General features: G+C 50.9%; 6 protein-coding genes across 6 annotated transcripts; 3 read left to right on the forward strand and 3 right to left on the reverse strand.

The window, feature by feature from the left end:
• Nucleotides 1-29: 29 nt before the first annotated feature.
• CC1G_14430 (ABC protein) lies at nt 30-5977 on the reverse strand (the record flags this gene model as incomplete). Its single annotated transcript, XM_002911387.1, has 33 exons — nt 30-146; nt 208-269; nt 325-410; nt 464-732; nt 782-845; nt 897-1176; nt 1227-1251; nt 1308-1360; nt 1414-1486; nt 1541-1589; nt 1642-1750; nt 1906-2055; nt 2112-2147; nt 2201-2243; nt 2293-2395; nt 2448-2528; nt 2579-2702; nt 2766-3146; nt 3197-3263; nt 3311-3355; nt 3412-3525; nt 3707-4033; nt 4091-4208; nt 4266-4383; nt 4435-4579; nt 4628-4680; nt 4736-4742; nt 4799-4827; nt 4884-5040; nt 5097-5531; nt 5583-5648; nt 5704-5755; nt 5811-5977. The coding sequence occupies 33 exons, from the start codon at nt 5975-5977 to the stop codon at nt 30-32; spliced, it is 4005 nt and encodes a 1334-aa protein (XP_002911433.1).
• A 306-nt stretch (nt 5978-6283) lies between these two features.
• Nucleotides 6284-8523, forward strand: CC1G_07067 (hypothetical protein; the record flags this gene model as incomplete). Its single annotated transcript, XM_001836368.2, has 7 exons — nt 6284-6669; nt 6720-6888; nt 6948-7042; nt 7105-7418; nt 7465-7866; nt 7920-8382; nt 8437-8523. Exons 1-7 carry the CDS (start codon nt 6424-6426, stop codon nt 8521-8523), a joined length of 1776 nt encoding a protein of 591 aa, XP_001836420.2. The 5' UTR covers nt 6284-6423.
• Nucleotides 8524-9323: 800 nt separating this feature from the next.
• CC1G_07068 (hypothetical protein) lies at nt 9324-11722 on the forward strand (the record flags this gene model as incomplete). Its single annotated transcript, XM_001836369.2, has 7 exons — nt 9324-9343; nt 9667-9868; nt 9918-10104; nt 10156-10250; nt 10453-11042; nt 11099-11561; nt 11681-11722. The coding sequence occupies 7 exons, from the start codon at nt 9324-9326 to the stop codon at nt 11720-11722; spliced, it is 1599 nt and encodes a 532-aa protein (XP_001836421.2).
• Nucleotides 11723-12120: 398 nt separating this feature from the next.
• On the forward strand, nt 12121-13860 carry CC1G_07069 (hypothetical protein; the record flags this gene model as incomplete). The annotated part of the gene is made up of 3 exons (XM_001836370.2): nt 12121-12241; nt 12294-12500; nt 12554-13860. 3 exons carry the CDS (start codon nt 12121-12123, stop codon nt 13858-13860), a joined length of 1635 nt encoding a protein of 544 aa, XP_001836422.2.
• A 275-nt stretch (nt 13861-14135) lies between these two features.
• CC1G_07070 (hypothetical protein) lies at nt 14136-15141 on the reverse strand (the record flags this gene model as incomplete). Its single annotated transcript, XM_001836371.2, has 5 exons — nt 14136-14266; nt 14324-14462; nt 14553-14764; nt 14866-14994; nt 15066-15141. The coding sequence occupies 5 exons, from the start codon at nt 15139-15141 to the stop codon at nt 14136-14138; spliced, it is 687 nt and encodes a 228-aa protein (XP_001836423.2).
• A 1398-nt stretch (nt 15142-16539) lies between these two features.
• CC1G_07071 (hypothetical protein) lies at nt 16540-17698 on the reverse strand. The gene is made up of 5 exons (XM_001836372.2): nt 17569-17698; nt 17246-17499; nt 16986-17184; nt 16782-16934; nt 16540-16720 (listed from the first exon to the last, which is right to left on the reverse strand). Exons 1-5 carry the CDS (start codon nt 17611-17613, stop codon nt 16616-16618), a joined length of 756 nt encoding a protein of 251 aa, XP_001836424.1. The 5' UTR covers nt 17614-17698; the 3' UTR covers nt 16540-16615.
• Nucleotides 17699-17764: the final 66 nt, after the last annotated feature.

The raw sequence follows: 17764 nt of genomic DNA on the forward strand, positions 1-17764 counted from the left end.
TATAGACCAGACGATATGCGAGAGAAAATCTAGGATGCACGTTCTCTGCTTGCAAGTATATCGTTTTCCGAGATATTACTTCGCAGACACAGTCCACGGAAAATGCCGTCAAGTTGGTTGAAAAGGGCCAGGGGAGAATCGAATTCCTAGGCAAGGGGAGTTAAACAGCCTCGTTCAATTCAACAAGATCTACAGAATGTGACATACCGCGATATTTCCGGAATCCAGGACGAGAACGCGGTCATAACCCAATATCGTTCTCAAGCGATCTATAAAACGCATTGGGTTATTTGACACCATTGATAGCGAAGCAGTCCTACGTACGGGCTATACAAATCAGAGTCTTTCCCTCGAATTGGGTTTGGATGGTTTGTTGGATCTTCTTGTCGGTTTCAAGGTCCACCGAGGCCCTGCGGAGATTCGATTAGAGCCAACGTTATAACACAATGAGAACCAGGCGTACGTGGCCTCGTCAAGTACAACAACCTTCGTGTCCTTGACCAGAGCGCGAGCTAAGCTTAAGAGCGATCGTTCGCCAACGCTCAGGTTCGAGCCTTCTGCCTCAAGCACAGTATCCAGAGTAATCCGGGTCGAGTGATGGTCGACCTTTTCTTCGCCCGGAGGTTCTCTTCCTACTAAAAACGATCTTCGGAGGGCATCCCATAGCCGAGCATCATCGTACAAGGCGAAGGGGTCGAGCGCCGTCCGAACTGTCCCGCTGAAAATCGTAGGCTGGGGCCACAGTTACGACACGTAAAGGGTATAGAGAATGGATCCTTACCTCTTGTGGGATGATGGATATCTTGCTGCGTAGTGTTTGTATGCCAAGCGTGGAGATATCAATCCTGGAACAGCGTGAAATCCTGCAGAAAAGCGGTAACGGGTGGAGGACTTACCCGTCTATGGTAATTGCACCAGAGTATTCCACGATCCTCATCAACGCCATGATAAGCGAGGACTTTCCCGCACCTGTCCTCCCCACAACACCAATTTTCTCCCCTCCTCGGATAGACATTGAAATTCCATGGAGTACAGTTGGTAGCCCTGGTCGGTAACGCATAAACACATCCTTGAACTCGATCGCTCCGCGTTCCGGCCAGTTTGAGGGGGGTGCAGTATCTGGCTTGCCGTGGGGAGCCTCTTGAGGGATAAGGTTGCTATCACTGTAGTGAGAAACTGCGCAGACATCATCAGCGATAAAAATGAATCGACGACGGACAGCCTACCCCGCTCGACGGCGTTCATATAGTTCTTTGGACGAAGGGTCAGACTACTCTGACTGCTCGAATGGACAAAACAAAGCCCACCTCAACTTCTGCCGTCTGTCTCATTAACATGCCCGACATCTGGGTCAAACTCGCTGGACTGCGTTGAGAAAATGCAAGCTCTGTGCGGGAGCATGACTAGGCTCACTTGTGAAGGTCAAGATCAAGCCAACCAGAGCTGGACTGATGTCGGAGGCGTCGATGACGGAAAAGAAGGCCACCTGTTCCCCTTGAGCCTGGCCATCTCGAGGTGCGGTTGCGATAAGGAGACTTACGAAGAAGACTAATGCAGCCCCACATACGTCCAATCGCACAGTTAGCCATCTTGGTCAAGTCAACAACTGTATTGGTTGCACTAGCACAAGTCTGAGCTCACCGTTGGTTCGTGACACTCAGAAATAGAGCTCGGTTTTCCAGGTCAATCAGGGATTCATTGTCGCGAATGAATCTCGGAAGTTGACCATAGCTCCTCAGCGTCGGAAGACCTGGCCGGTTATAGTCAGACCATGTTCAGTCACGTAAGAGTTGGAGTTACTTGCCCGTCAAGGACTCGGAAAGGTGCGAGTAGAGGAGGGAGCGTAACATGGAGTCTAAGTATCGCGTCAGACCGATATTCCCGAACATATGTAAAACAACATACCAAGCCTTTTGATTTCACGAGCACTTGCGCGATAGAACGATGAAAGGAGATTATATCCCAGAGCAACGAAGAGAGCGACGATGATGAAGTAGGGTACCACAATGGCAATAATGAGAACGGAGCCGACCACTCCAGCTATGGTCATGACCACTGATTTGTTCGTTCAGTTTCCAGGCAATCATTGGGAGTCAGGGGTAGACACGTACACATCCGCATAGACACAGGGAGTTGGTTGTCAATCACTGCGGCAAGGTCAAAACTTGAAGGCTGGGGCATTTGGGAATGTGAGCCGCACCGTCAATATCTTTGCCAAAAATCCCTATGACTCTCCCCAGTGGCTGCAGAACAATCAACCTTCTGACGAAAGGAACATAAATGCGAGCTTACTGTGCTATCGAAAAACGACATGGGTGCATGAAAGACGTTCATAATGGAATTGTTGTGCAAGTTTTGCGATACCAGCCACGAGATGATGTCGACTGACACGCCTCTACAGCCATGTCAACTGGGGAATTGCAGGTCGCCACGAAGGAGCAACTGACAGGAACAACGACAGTATCGCTTGTGACACACCGAGGACTGCATAAAGTGTTTGATAAAATGAGAAGGACCGGTCGAATGTACTGATTGAACGGCAGTGAGCAGAAGACCGGGCAAACCCAGCGAAACTCACTCGGCTTGCCACCAGACAAGGACATAAGAACTGATGATTTGACTTCCTTGCATGAGAATTCCGGCCAAAATGAGGAGCGGGACAGTAATATAACCTCGTCCGGCAACAAAGTACGCCCACCATACTGTAACACAGGAGGCATCAGCCCGATAGACCAAGGATGAAGATGAATGTAGGTCGGCCTCACCTTTCTTCGAGATGGTGCCAGTGCTCCTGACCTCTTTGACGATTAATTTACCTTCCAGAGTGCCTTTTCCAGGAGATCTCTTGTGTACTTCCGACGATTTGTTTTGTACTTCTTCCAGGACCTCTGCATGTGATCCTCTTCTGGCAAGCGAACCAAGATCATTCCCACCAAACTCTCTATCGAGCCTGGCGAAACCGCCATCCTGTTCCAAAAGTTGCTGGTACGTCCCTTGCTCTATGATGGCCCCATCGTCCAGTGTGTAAATATAGTCGCAAAATGAGAGGAAGTGCAATGCATGGGTTACGAGTATGACAGTCTTTCCTCGGTTGGAGAGCGCCGAGATAGCGGTATGGAATAGAGCCTTTCCGACATGCGCGTCAACTAAAACTGTTTCAGCAAGCGCCTTGTAGAGAAGACTCCCCCACACTGACCAGCAGACAACGGATCGTCCATGATTACGACGTCGGCATTGAAGTACAGAGCCCGGGCGATGTTGATCTGGATGTCATGAGTATGTGGAAAAAAGGGGTGCGCGACCTGCTCACTCTCTGTTTCTGTCCGCCGCTAAGATTAACGCCCTTCTCGCCAATCTGGGTCGGAATTTCAGATTACATTAGAAATCGGTGAATCGGACAATAAAGCAAACCTCCGTCAGGTCTCCGTCAGCCAAGAGTTGCAAATCTGGAAGCAGGCAAGCATCTTCAACAGCACGCCAGTAACGCTCTTCATCGAACCCTTGTCCGAATGTGATATTCTCCCTCTGAGAAGTATAGTCAGTATCGATTAAGAATTGTCAGGGAGAAGAGACTTGCCAAAGACGCGTTTTGGATCCATGCACTCTGTGGACAATATGCGACTGTCCCTCCCAAAGACAATTGTCCGGACACTTTTCGCATTTCACCAATGATCGCTTGCAATAAACTCGACTTTCCAGAGCCTACCCGTCCTACAATGGCGACCAGGCTTCCTCGGGGTACGTGCATCGTGATATCCTTCAATCGGAACGGGACCTCTGGGGTCGCACTTTGGCAAAGATCCGCATCTTCATCTTTTTCCTTGTAGTCGTCTTTCCTTTTCAAAAGAGTCTCTTCCCATTCAAATGTGGCATTGTCGATCACCAATGCCCACTCCTGGCTTGGATCGATGCGAATTGTTTCGCCCGACATCAATTCAGCATCGAAAATGTTTTGTAGCCTGTTGAAGGCGCTACGGGCGTCTGCAATGACCGATAGTCCACGAGGAAGGAACATCATGGGTTGTCGGAGTAACTGGAAGTTCCCGAGTGGTCAGACGTAGCCCATTGTGGAGACACAATTTATTGGTACCTGGAACAATGCCAGAGAAGAGAAGATGATCGCAACATCGAACTCCTCTTTGACGCGAGTGTAGGTGATGAATGCGAGAGTGGCGGCAAGGTAGGGTACGGAGTGAGCAAGCGCGAAACTGCGGGTTGGGAAGAGGTTAAGACCGACTACCCAGATGGCAATCGAAAAGCCTCACTTGGCCGATTCTGCATTTAGGATGGTCCTCACCCATCGGAGCTCCGCCTCGCGTATCTCGGCGATACGCTTCAAGAACGAGGATTCATAGGTGAAATACTTGACAATGCGCATGGAGCCTAGTAGACGCTGATTAGTCACGAGAAACGACGAAAGGACACATATCGCACCTAGTGCCTCGAGCAAGGTTTGTGCTCGGCGATCTGTATGCTTCATTGCACGTTGACGAAGCTTGAATTGGTATTGCATTACCCTCTGTTGAAATGGACCAATAACGAGGAAGAGGGCAAATCCAGCTAGAGCCGATGGGCCAAGCTGGGGGAGAATCAGAAAAGAGTCCTTTCGTAATGACTACGCACGTACTTGAACCAGGAGAATGATCAGGCAGACCATGACCTGGATCGGAGCTGTCCAAGCTGGATGCTGCGTTAGAATGGCCGTGCCGCGCTGGAATGTCGAATGAGCACGTACACGCATGCTGTCAACTGTGTTAGTATCAAAGGCGGGTCTGTGAATTTGGAGGCACTTACAAACCATTGGCAGCATGTGTCTATACGGCTGACCTGCGAAAGAACGGTCAACACATACACTCGATAGCATAGGATGAGGTTTGACTCACGTCGGTGGAAACATGGTTTACGATGTCTGAATTGGACAGCTTGGACCTCGCTTTGCCGGATAGCACCACGCTTCTCTTGTACATGGAGCTTATCAATGTGGCTCTCGCTAACGATCCTGTCACCATCGAGCGCCAAAAGAACTGATTCTGTGCAATGCTGAATGTCATAGTCAATAAGAAGAGGCCGATGGCCATTGCAATCCCTCGACCAACATTGGGTCTGGGAAGGCCGCGTTCTTCGGCCAGTTCGCGCTCCTTTGCGAAATTGATTATCTCGCGGACGAGAAGAGGGCACATCAGTTGGGCGACGTCGGCGAGGACTTTGTAGGTCCCCCCAATCCAGAAGAATCTACCGAGGGTGTCATTGAGCGCAAGAGGCACACTCGCCTTACTGTGACCCTGATTACGCCAATCCTCTTCCAAAGAAGCTCTTGTTTTTGAAGAGAAGGCAGACTTGAGATACCAAGATAGGCGTCGCGGGAAAGACGGCTGAAGGGCCCCGGAGGCAAGAGATTTGTTGACATAACTGGCGTGTTCGTCACGTTGCTTGCACGCCGCCTCAAAGCGAGCTGTTAATCTTGCCGCTGAGTGCTCGTCGTCGAGGCGCCAAAGATCCGTTGCTTGAAGAGTGCGCTGGTAACCTAGAGTCTGGAGAAAGTGTCACAACGACGAATAATCAGTAATGCTCAGCAGGTCTACCATGATAGGCGTGATCCATGAGAACCACAGTAAAGACAGGAAGTTGGCAGTAGCATATGGCGAGATCTATGGGCAAGGGGGGCGTCAAGGGTAGAAACACTAAAACGACATTGATACAAACCTCGGACTTGCCCAGGTCACTGGGCGGATCTGGAGGGGGCACACGCGGTATCCTAGGTCGCTGTCAGCTCGTATTCCAAAGGCAGGCCATGGGCGCCAGTTACTCACCAGAACTGCCAAAAATGTTCTCTGGTTCTGACATTCTGGTCACCAGTGTCGAGATCCAAGTATAAGGCCTGGGCTGACTCAGGCTGCTCTCCCTTTCCCTCCTTGAGAGCCAGTGTTCCTTGACTTGACGAGCCGGACGCGCTTGTACGGTCGCCTTCTGTCCCCATCGCTGCTGGACGAGACCTGTGAGGTAGACGATGGACTAGTAAACGGCAAGGGGATTTTAAAGGCTTAACACGGCGAGCAGCCGGTTTTTCAGACGAAGATAGAGAAATGAATACGCATTGTGGTGCATGATGACCTCTGGAAGGACGATGACGCCAGATTTCGGTTGTCTTTCCGACCAAAGGTTCGAGTTGACGTTGATCCTGAAGAGCCCACTTGCCGCCCATTGCCGTCAACCGGATCAGAGCATCAGGTGTACTTAATCTCCGAGGGTCCCGATCAGCTTCTTTGCTAGGCTACTATCTTACCAGAAAACCAGCACCTCGATTGTTCGTGCATGGCGAAGAAGACTGGTCTCGATTATGCTGCTCTTTCAAGTCTCGATCCAAAGGACCGCGCCTTGTTTGCAACATCAGCTCGTCTACTCTCATGCCTTGTTACAGAGTCCATGGTCGATGCATTCTTCTACTCCCATCCGACAGGTCCTGCAGCTGGCTTTGCGACCATCCAATTGACGGGAGATTCAGCCGATATATCGAATATCTTGGCCGTCTTTCCTCTCCACCATGAACCAGTTTTGGCCCCAGGAAAGGTGGATCGTTACGGTGCTCGCAGAATATCATTGCTTGATCCTCTCGACATGCTTCCATCCATCCTGACTGTGCAGACTTCCGCAGTACCAGACCGCGCTGAGGTACGATTGTTCCCTCTATCAGAATATACTCGACGTGAACATTGCCAAAGGTGTCACCACCGACTCCGGTTTTACGCGGCCTACCAAAGAAGAACTTCTTCCTTGCTCATGACCTCGACCCCATTCGTCTTTGGCACAGATTCGCTCTCAGCGTCAACCTGGATAAATCTCTCGTAGAAGACATTGAATTGGAATTCAGAAGTTCTGTGACATGGCAGGGTTAGTGAATGAGCAATTCAGTCACCGCCTTCTGACATTCTTATACTATGCACTGCTAGAACATGCTTTCAATTACCCGCCACCCTCGCCATCGTTCGATGCCCCTAGCGTGGCTTGGGAACAGTCCATCGTACAGGGCCACCCCACACATCCTGTCAGTTCCACCCTCTGCACTGCAGTATCATACTCACAGATCGCTCACCGGCCCACTTTCAGATGCACAAAACGAGGAGATTCCTACCACCCATTCCCTCCTTCCAGCCCGGACAATGCGATCTTCTCCATCCTATTCTGAGATTCATCTCTGTTCCAAGGGAAAACCTCAAGATCACCTACAATTTCGAGGAACTCATCGCTCCACTCGTCAAGGTAGCCGAGAAGAAAGCCAGTAAACCTATCATCTCACCTAAAGATCACGTTATAATTCCTGTTCACGAACTGCAAGTATATCACATTCGTGATAAGTTCCCCGAGGCTCGCATCTATCCGCCGGAATACTCGTTGCCACTCGAGGCCCAGCAGAGCTTACGGTAAGTCAAACGCCGACTCAAATAATCTATCTCTGATTCATCTTAGGTCAGTCGTCGTACCAAATGGCTATCGCAACCTCCATTTGAAGCTGGCTGTGGGAATGAAGCTGACGTCTGCTGTGCGGACAATATCCCCAGAGTCAGCTTACCTGGGCCCAAGGTTCTCTGCCCAAGTGGTTCCGGTGATACGGATGGACCGAAATATCGTCACCGTCGCGAAAGAACTAGCAAGTGTCGTTCATACTCATCCCGATGGTGACATCGCAAAGCATTGTGCTGCGTTGGTTCGGGAATACCACGAGGGTCTCTGCGAAGACCGCCAAGAGCGCATGATCGTATGCACCTCTCTGGTTGAATATGGCCATGGTTCCCGGGATGGGAATATCCCTCCTGTCATCCGACTATTTGGACTGGACACAGAAGAGAAACGCATTGAATGGCTTTCAAAGTAAGTGGTTTGTGAGCTCGTTCCGATTACAGTACTCACCAGCCAAATACTAGATTCTTGGATATATTCTTCCGAGCTTTCTTGCCTTCAGTACTCCACAACGGAGTGGCGTTCGAATGTCATCCGCAAAACTGTGTCGCGCGGTTTGACGCTCGAACCAAGGAATTGAAGGGATTTATCATTCGTGATTTTGGCGGCATCAGAGTCCATCCTCCTACTCTAAAGGCGACAACTGGTGTCGACATTGACTTTGTCGAAGGGCACTCCATCATTGCACCCGACTTGGACGACGTCTACACCCGAATGTACCACACTGTGTTCCATAACCACCTGCAGCAACTGATTCGAGTCCTCGACCTTCACTACAACGGCAGAGGCTGGGAACTGGTGCGGACGCACCTCAAAGCCAATATCCCCGCCGACCATCCTCTGTATACCGCATGGCTCTCTCCTGAAAGAGTGACATTACCCGGAAAGTGCTTCATGAGAATGCGTTTGTCCGGAATGTATCGACATGTAAGCCCAGAGGCGCTTTGGTTAATCTAGACGAACCTCACTAACTCCCCCTAGCATCTCCACGGCCCATTCCCGAATCTAATTCACTATCGAGGCGCCACTCCAGCACAGAACACTCGGCAAGTCACTGCAAGGCTTTGACGGATACGAGTACCTGGACGTCAATGAATCGTGATCTCGAGTTAAGGTTATAGTCGGACTTCGAATTAGGCACGTTTAGAAAGTTGGGACTGGGCCCAAACTGGGCCATTCATGTTTGTACCAGCGTCTTGTCAATGAACTACTCCCTGCTTGCTCTCTGTCCTGTTGTCCAACTTTTACGATTGTTGACCTTTGGCGCCTTCGTACACACTACAACTTTGTCATGGAAAGAACTTGGCCGAAGCGTCGATAGGTTCTGGAATCTGAAGAACCCACGTTGATGCTCTTCGCGCTGTGTAACGCGGTTACGCGGGTGAGTTCGGCCGCCCAGCGCGAGAACTCGTGGCATCTGACTTACTTTTTCCAGACAAATAGAGCCCCAGTCTTGTGAAATCTGCAAAATCGAAGGGGCAACGCTTACGCCGCCGCCGTCTTTTGCAGCCACGTTCTGCCTGAACATCTTGCCAACATGCCAACATGCCGTGTTTGATAAGTAGATCTTATCAGATAATCGGCTTCTGAGTGGTTTTCTCCACCGATCTGTAGTTCAGACTCACCGTTCAAGTTGGCTAGACACCTACCCGAACGCCCAAAGCTGCCAGAAAGTCGTACACTGGCGAAGTTCTTCCAGAATTGATCCCCCTGGGAGATCGAACTCGCTTCCTATTTTACCTGTTCGGAAACCAACTCGTGGAGCTCCTGATTTCTGCGCAGACTCTTCTGAAGCGCCATCTGTCAGCTCTTGGAATAGCAGGGCTTTCTCCTATTGAATCGGTCTCACAACATCACAAGGTACTTCGATGTCCTTGAAGCTTTTGAGGTTCGCTGACGGCTTACAGCAACTAAATCTACCCATTCATTGAACCAACACCACGGACAAGTAACGAGCGCACCATTACGCCGGTTTGGTATAACTTCAGAACAAATCGTATCGCTGGGAGAAACGCCATTATTGAGCAACCGTCCAATTTCCATCCGTACTACGATGTCATCTGGAACAGGGTTGCCTCCTCGCAGACACGCTGCTTTTGCAGTCATATCCAGGCTCCTCTCTTCCCTTGTAACGGAGCAACTTCTGGCTTCATTCTATATACCTACTCCGCGATGGAGATCAGCATCTGGACTCATGGTGGTTCTTTGTAGCCGCCAGTCCGGAGAAGCCCGGTCACTTCCTTCTGTCATATCTGCGAAGGACATTTTTGCAATCGTCCCCCTACACCATGCACCAGTCGCGCAAAGGCGCTACTCGTCAACGCAGAGGGAGTCTCCCATTGGATTGGTCGATCCATTGGACATGATCCCTAGAATTTATGAACTTCGTACAGGTGGTGCCTTCGAAAATCTGGTACGTACGACACATCTTCGAATGTGTTTTCTGATCTGAATGATATTAGGACCAGTTCTCCCGCGACGTGTTTTCTTGGCTCCAGGACTTTTTGCCTCAGCCTGGAACCAGCAACTCTCTCGGTGAAATCGTTGACCCACTATATCTATGGGACAAGTTTGCTGCCATCTTCAAACTCGACAAACCTATAAAAGAGTCGATCGCGAAGGAGTTGACAAGTTCCTTCCACTATCAATGTGAGGATTATATCGTTTTGCGATCAACGACCCTCAATTAATAAAGCTCAGATCTTGCATATATCAATCCTCCCAAATGTCCTTCCTTGAAGTCCCCGCCGATTCAATGGGAGCAAAGTCTTGTGGCAGGCCATCCTACCCATCCTGTGAGTTAGGGTGCATCTACGCAGAAACCGTAACCTTATATACGACGGTTGAAGATGCATCGTGCGCGGTTACTGCCCGGGAGTGATATCGGGTACGATTGGTATCGGCCATGTATCCGATTCGTGCAGGTCCCCAGGGCCAGCCTCGAGATCCGCGGTTCATTCATGGAAACCAGTAAAACACTGGTCTCAATCGCTGCAGGGACACATGCGCATGAGCTTGATCACGAACGATACGTTTTCATGCCAGCCCATGAACTCCAACTTTCGAACATCGTTCGGTTGTTCCCTGATGCGGTCGTTCTTCCTCCCCATGTTCATCTCAAGGCGCAGGCTCAAACAAGCATCAGGCACGTTGCTTTCTTATCACATCAAGAGATTTGCATTGACCCTGTCACACAGAACAGTCATTGTTCCTGAACTCCCGGGATATGCTCTCAAGCTCTCTATAGGAGTCAAGATCTCGTCCGCTCTGAGGACCATCTCACACTTTACGGCCGACTTCGGCCCGCGATTCTCAACGGAGGTCGTTCCAAAGCTGAGAATAGATCACACTATATTCGCTATCGAGACTGAACCCTCGAGTGGGATTTACCGATGCGAAGACCCGGAAATCAGAAAGCACTTCACAGCTGTCATCCGCGAGGAATATAAAGCCGCACCCTACGAGAATGTCATCCTCATCGCGGCACTGCTAGAAACAGACCATGCCAACCTACCGCCTGGCGTCCCTGCAGTGACACATGTTTTCGGACTGAACACGGAACGCAAGCGCATCCAGTTCCTCGATCGGTTCGTCTGCGTTACTTGCTGCATCATGAATTATTGTTTAATCCCTCCAACCTCAGGTACATTGAACTGTCATGCAAGGCACTGCTTCCAGCCCTGGTGTATAACGGGGTGGCATTCGAAGCTCACGCACAGAACCTCCTGCTTCGGGTAGATCGAAGAACAGGGAAGATTACAGGGTTCGTGCTGCGGGATCTGGGAGGACTCCGGATACACCCTCCAACACTGCGAAGATCTTTAGGCATCGACTTCGACTTCTTACCGAAACACGCCATTGCCACGGAATCCCTGCAAGAGGTCTATCCAAAGTTCTATCACACCTACGTCCACAATCATCTCCAGCGCTTAATTCGCCTTTTGGGACTACACCACAATGGCATCGGTTGGGAATTGCTACGCGAACACATGAACGCTGTTATACCCATCGACCATGAACTCAGAGATCTGTGGCTGTCGCCCAAAAGCCACACTGTTGAGTCGAAATGCCTGATGCGAATGCGTTTGCAAGATTCTTACCGCGAGGTAGGTCTAACCGACTTGGCGTAACACGTTTTCGTTCATCAATTCCAATCTTTACAGAACGTCTACCATCCTTTCCCAAACCTGATCCAGTTTCGACCAGAAAAGATTGACCGCCGCAGGGAATCGCATCTTTGAGAGCGCTGGACCGTATATACGACTAGTTAAATTTATGATACTGTACGGCTTCCTAGCCCGCTGTCCCTATAGATTTCATTCCGTCACCTTGTCATAGGAGCCAAGGTCGACGGTCGACACATCGGCGCTCATAACATATCAGCCATCACTTGGTTGAGCACAGCACAGTCCTGGGCGGTTACTGAATCACACAGCCCATTGGTGTAAACCACACACATATAACCTACCTCCATGGCCGGAGCTGCCCACCTTTCCCAAATTTCTCTGTCTGCTCTGCGACGAACTCGAACACTACCTCGAAGACGATTTGACCGCCAAGTCCTAGCGGATAATTGGGTCAAGGTGGTTTAGGCACCCCAACAAACACATCTGATCCTTAGTTGTTGCGGGTTCCTTTCTTTAACCTGGACCTTCGACATACAAAATGTCACAATCCTCCCAGGACGAGATCGGAACGCTCATCGTCGTCGTGTTGAAGGCGCGGAATCTCAACGACAAGCACAAGTTCCGCAAACAAGACGCGTACGCGAAGGTTTTACTCAATGGTGAGTCGTACTGAGATCCTCGTCGGACGGCATGATGACCAGACATCGACAGGAACGGAGAAACAGACCAAGGTCGAGATAAAAGGCGGTCAGCATCCCTTGTGGGACGAAGAGTTCAGATTCCCAATCTTCAAATCGACCGCCAAAAAGAATCGGACACTAGAAGTTTCCTGTTGGGCAAAGGAGCCTCGAACGGACGATATTCTCGGAACAGGGACGGTCGACATCAGTGAAACCTTGCAGAATGGCGAATTCGATGGTAGGTTGTTTCTCGAAGGGCGAATAACCTTGTAGAGACTGAACATGGTTTAGACTGGGTTCCTCTCTCAATCGACGGTGTTACTCGAGGCGATGTTTATCTTGAAATGACCTACTATGCGAATGGGCCACCTCCACCGTCGGTCATCCCAACAATTGCACCCCCCAAAGACCAGCCCGTGGCTTATTACAGTCCAGGGAAGAATGCCCTCTTGGTTGCTCAGGGGGCAAATCTCATGCGAAGGCCGTCCAAGCTCTCACCAGCAGATCGCCTCTCCAGGCCAGCGATAAGCATTCCAGAGACAATCCCTTCGTCACCGAACCAGCATCACAGGTTCAACACGTTACCACCGGTGCCGGACGACAGAATTCAGGCTAGTAACCCCGTGCATGCCGCCCAACCCGTCCCGTCGTTGCTGAGACCAGGGGCGGTACCGACGCGCCCGAGGCCTATCCGGGATCCATCCCCTGTGCGTCCGGGTCAAGAGTTCTCGAACGCAAGCCCAGGAACATCCCCTGGTCGAACGTCAAATCCTTATCTCACAGGAGCGGCGGGAAGTAACCGCCCAGGAGGAGTAGGACAGCATCATCGCACACCATCTAATCCCGCAGCATCAAACCCTTACCTGACTGGCGGGACGAACACACCGCCTGTAACCTACCCTCTCGACGGTTCTCCCGCGCCTGCCTCAATCCAAAACAATAATCAGCCGTATGCTACTAATTACCCGCCGCCCTCACACACTCCGGGAACCCAATATCCACCTCCCTCACATACTCCATTGCCCCAATACCCGCCGCAGACCCATACCCCGGCGCCTCCTCCCGGCGCGGTTCCTCTTCTCTGGTCGTCATCAGATTCTGGATCCCATCCAGTTGTTCCTCCACCAGCAGGAGGTTTTGCATTCCCCACTCCAGGTATACCCGGCGCATATCCAGCTACGCCTACCCCCCACCCTCCCTACCACAGTAATTCATATGATCATTCTGCACCTCGCCCCTACGGACACAATCGTCAGAGCTCCGATCCTCGGGACGACCCTTCACTGAGGAACAGATACCAGACACCGTTACCTTTGCCTCCAGGGGTGCGGCACCAGTCGCCAGACCCACAATCACCGCACCAACGGCCGCACTCTCAGTCTCCTCGTCGCGGGAGAGACGATCCCCTGCCACCTTTGCCGGCCCCGCCTCGAGCCCCTTCTCCTCCTCGGCAAGAATCACCGTCGTCACTTACAGCTGCAGACCGCCAGCGTCTCGAAGAGTTGAAATGGTTAGAAGCAGAAGCGAAGCGGAGGAAGGAGCAGGAAGAACGAGATCTCGCCTTGGCACTTCAATTGGACAAGGAATTAAATTTATAGTATCTCTGAATCTACAAGATGAGTAATGTAATGCTACAAAGTATGTACGATACCAAGGCCATGTTCAACTTTTGGTCCGTTTGGTGTGAATATTAGATCCCCGTTAGAGTAATTGGAACAGATGATCTCTTCCTAAGGGTCGTCGCAAGAGTAGCTGGTCCATGATGGTTCGGTGAGTGCCTGTTGCCGTCCCTTTGTGAGAAGAGCCGTGCGTGCATGGCGTTGTCCGGATGCAAGAAAACCGTCGTCGCTGCTGAACTTCCGAGTGACATGGTTTACGCAACCTCTGTCATCTCGGGGGGCGTCCTCAACTCGCCTTTCTGTCGCCCTTTTCCTAGCCGGAGGTCGTACCAGTAAGTGAGGATGTAGAATGTAAACAGGAACGCGATGAGCCACTCTAAGACGGCTGGGGACAAGGCGATTAGTAAAGCACGTCTTGTATAATAGGAATTAAACAGCTTACCCCCTGCATCATTAGCAACGAACAAAGTGACTGCAAAGGCAATGGCCAGAGCAATCAAAATTGTTACAAGAATGAACTTGGCCCAGTAAGCTGCTCGCAGAGACTTGATCAATGAATAATCCTTGCTGATCCAACGGTACTGTTTAAAAGAGAGATTCGTGTCAGCAAATTCGTGTGCCTCCTCATCGCAACGGTAATAAGTGAGTGGTTTGTTATTGAGATGACGCACTTCCACGATCGTGAAGATGGCGCTAAGGGCGACCCCAACCATGAAGACGAGGAGAAAAGCCCTGTGAGCACTTTCGTAGCGCTTCGTGTCGAATACTGCGAGAAGAATTAGGCCACATGCCCCCAGCAAAGCGCCAAGGCACGCGAGCGTGTTCAACACTTTCTCCCGCTTCCGCATATGTGGATTCAATCCGAACCCGGGGTTCTCAGTATCTGTAAATGATAAAGATATGCACCCGCAACTCACCTCGCAGAGTGCCTCAGGTATCGCTCAATTACCAGGCATAGAAAGAACCCAACACCTGTGACCGCACACCCCGCAATGAACAGAGGCTTGAGATAGCTCGCGCCGATATCAGATATATAGGCGATCCTTCCTTCTTGTGACACGTATCGCGGTTGGCCAGATGCAAGCCAAACAATTAACATTGCCCAAAGCATGCCTGTACATTTCGAAACGAAAAAATAATTGAATTGTGGAAAGAATACGGCGATTCGACCCGGGAACACTCACCGAACCATGTTATCGCACTGACGATAGGGACCCAGACATATGCCCAATGCCGCTTTTCCAGCGGTATAGAAACCATAGCGTCGACTCCTCGGATTCCGAAACGACTGCGCCTCGAAATACCCACCAACCGTCAAACCCTGGCCTGGTCCGACTTGTCTGTCTTCCTTCCGCCCAACGGACGGTTCTTGGACTTCAATCAAGGCGTGTACGTGGAGTTAGATGTCCACAAGTCTAGTATACGCGTTCGTAAAGTGAAGAGGAGGGGAGACAAGGGCCCCACACAACCTCAGACGACACCGCGCTCCCTGGAACACCAATCGCATGACATCAGCCTGGAGGTCAGAGTCCAGACATTACGGAGATCCGCGAGCCCGTGATTCTCTGTGAAACTCGAGGTTGAAGGCTTGTTGTTGAGCAGAGACACAAGTCCCGGAGAGTCTTGGTTAAAATTCGAAGCCTCTGCAAGAGAAGCTGTGTTGAAGGAAGAGAGAACAAAACCAACCAATTCGTCAAACCTGATTGGTTATTTGGACCCTTGACCTCCGCCATCCCCGGCTGCTCCGGAATGCCCCCGCCGTCGGCGAGAAAACAGGCGCCCTGACGCGCCACACCTTGTTCAGCGCCAATTCATGCAAGGCAATGATCGCCAATTGTTTTATCGCACTGTGAAACCTGTAGGGTTGTCATATGGCCCTCAATCAATATCCTCTATGCTACGATTTCTCCTTGTGCACGGTAGTGACTTGTGAGAGTACCTGTAGAGGGTGTCGATGGCTGTCCGGTCCAGCAAACCTCGTCGCAATGTTTGAATCAAGCTCATGATTGGGACTCCCGTACATGGTCTGCGAAAGGGCGAGGGACGCCAGTAGTCACCCAATACCCTCATATAGACGGTTTAAAATAATTGGAACTACATGGTGAATAATCGGAAACGAGGGTGCAAGAATCAATGAGACGCTTAGGTTGGGATTGGCTGGTCTTTTGTCGGAGTCCACTATATTCATTGCGAAGCCAGGTTTGCATCAAATAGTCGAATACATGGGCCCGGAATGCAGCTCCAACAGCTGTGGTGTGGCACATGAACGCTCCATACCAACGGGAAGGAAAGGGTACAGCCATCGCACCATTGGCCAAACACCACGGACCTGCCACTCGAGGTAGGTCCGATTCGCGACACGCCATTAACGACTCGGATCCTTGTCTCCACCCATCCAATCAAGACGAAAGGTACACTCCCGAAGACGCGAAGCCCTTGGACCAAGGGAGGTACTAGGTTCGACTCGATGGGACACAAGTGGGAATTTTGGATACCCAGAGTGAAGGTGCTATTTATTGCAAAAAAGGCTGTTCCCCTACCTTGGTCACGATGTTGAACAGAGACTTTCAACGAGTTGAAGGGTATCCATATTGTAACAAACAAGTAACAGCGACAACATCATGTTCACTGGGGGACAAGATCATTATAAAAAAGAACCAAAAATAGGGGCATTATGGCGAAAGAAAACAAACGAAGATAATGTGGCTGCGAGAGGTGGCAGCAGAAAGACGGTTCATGATTGGCCGCAACCACCGCCTGGCTGACATGTCGATACCAGGGAGCTGGGGAAAGGGGAGGGAGCTGCGTGAACGCCGCAAGCAGCGAGCTTCTTGAAAATCTATGGGTAAAAATCGGTAAATATGATTCATCGCATCAGAAATGTAAATGTATCGCCATACCTGGACATATACGTCTGATGACTGTCCCCCACTCACAGCCCACTTTTCATCAATAACAGTGATTGGCACACCAGTGACTCCCTTCGCCCGGGCGGCGTTGCAAAGGTCGTCGACCTCCTTCTCCAGTTCGTCGGATTTGAGGAATGCAATAGCCTGGACATACGGTCAAAACGACAAACGAGCACGCGATGGGTCGGCACTCACGTCACTCTTGCTCATAACTCCACCGTCCTCTGCCAGTTCCGCAAGGACGTTGATGTCCGAGATGTCCCTGCCCTCCTCCATCGTGGCCTTGAAGATAGCAGACACTAGGGGGGTCTGTAATTTCTGACCACCAAGTTTCCGGGCCTTGAGCGCAAGTCGGTGGGCGAGTGTCGATTGGCTCATGACGCCCCTTAGGGAGCTAGTGTGAGAGCGCCACCGTCAAGAGGTGAACAGGGTACAGGTCTTCGAGAGGGACGTACACAGGGATCCCCTTCTCTTCAGCCCAACGGTTGATGTTGTGTTCCATCGCAGTGAAACGCTCCTTTCCGATGAACTTTTCGAGGAATTCCTCCTTCTTGTACTTGTTCGGACATGAGGTCGGAAGGACGTTGTTGCTAATGAGCCTGAATGGCATATGTTCGATCTCGAATTGCAAGGGGAGATCTAGGGTATCTTTGCAGTAGGAGATAGCTTCGAGGAGTTCATGTTGACCTATACAGCAGCTAACACACACCTAGGAGAAGTTGTGGTCAGTTCCGAGCACGACGCCCAAGCAAGATAAGCATCGGGTTTGGAGACTCACAAAGTCGGTGATCACAGTCAACTTGACGACGCGAGGTGTCGACATGGACGAGTCGCACGGCGAGGAAGGCGGTTGTCGACGATGAGGACGAGCAGTATTTAAGGCGGACTATTAGGAGGGGAATTTGAATTGCAATGGACGGAGGATCATGAAGACGGGATGACTGAAGCGGCCTATTTGCTGACTGAGCCCTGTT

This window comes from Coprinopsis cinerea, assembly GCF_000182895.1.
Source record: "Coprinopsis cinerea okayama7#130 chromosome 4 map unlocalized cont3.4, whole genome shotgun sequence".
NCBI classification, from domain to species: Eukaryota; Fungi; Basidiomycota; class Agaricomycetes; order Agaricales; family Psathyrellaceae; genus Coprinopsis; species Coprinopsis cinerea.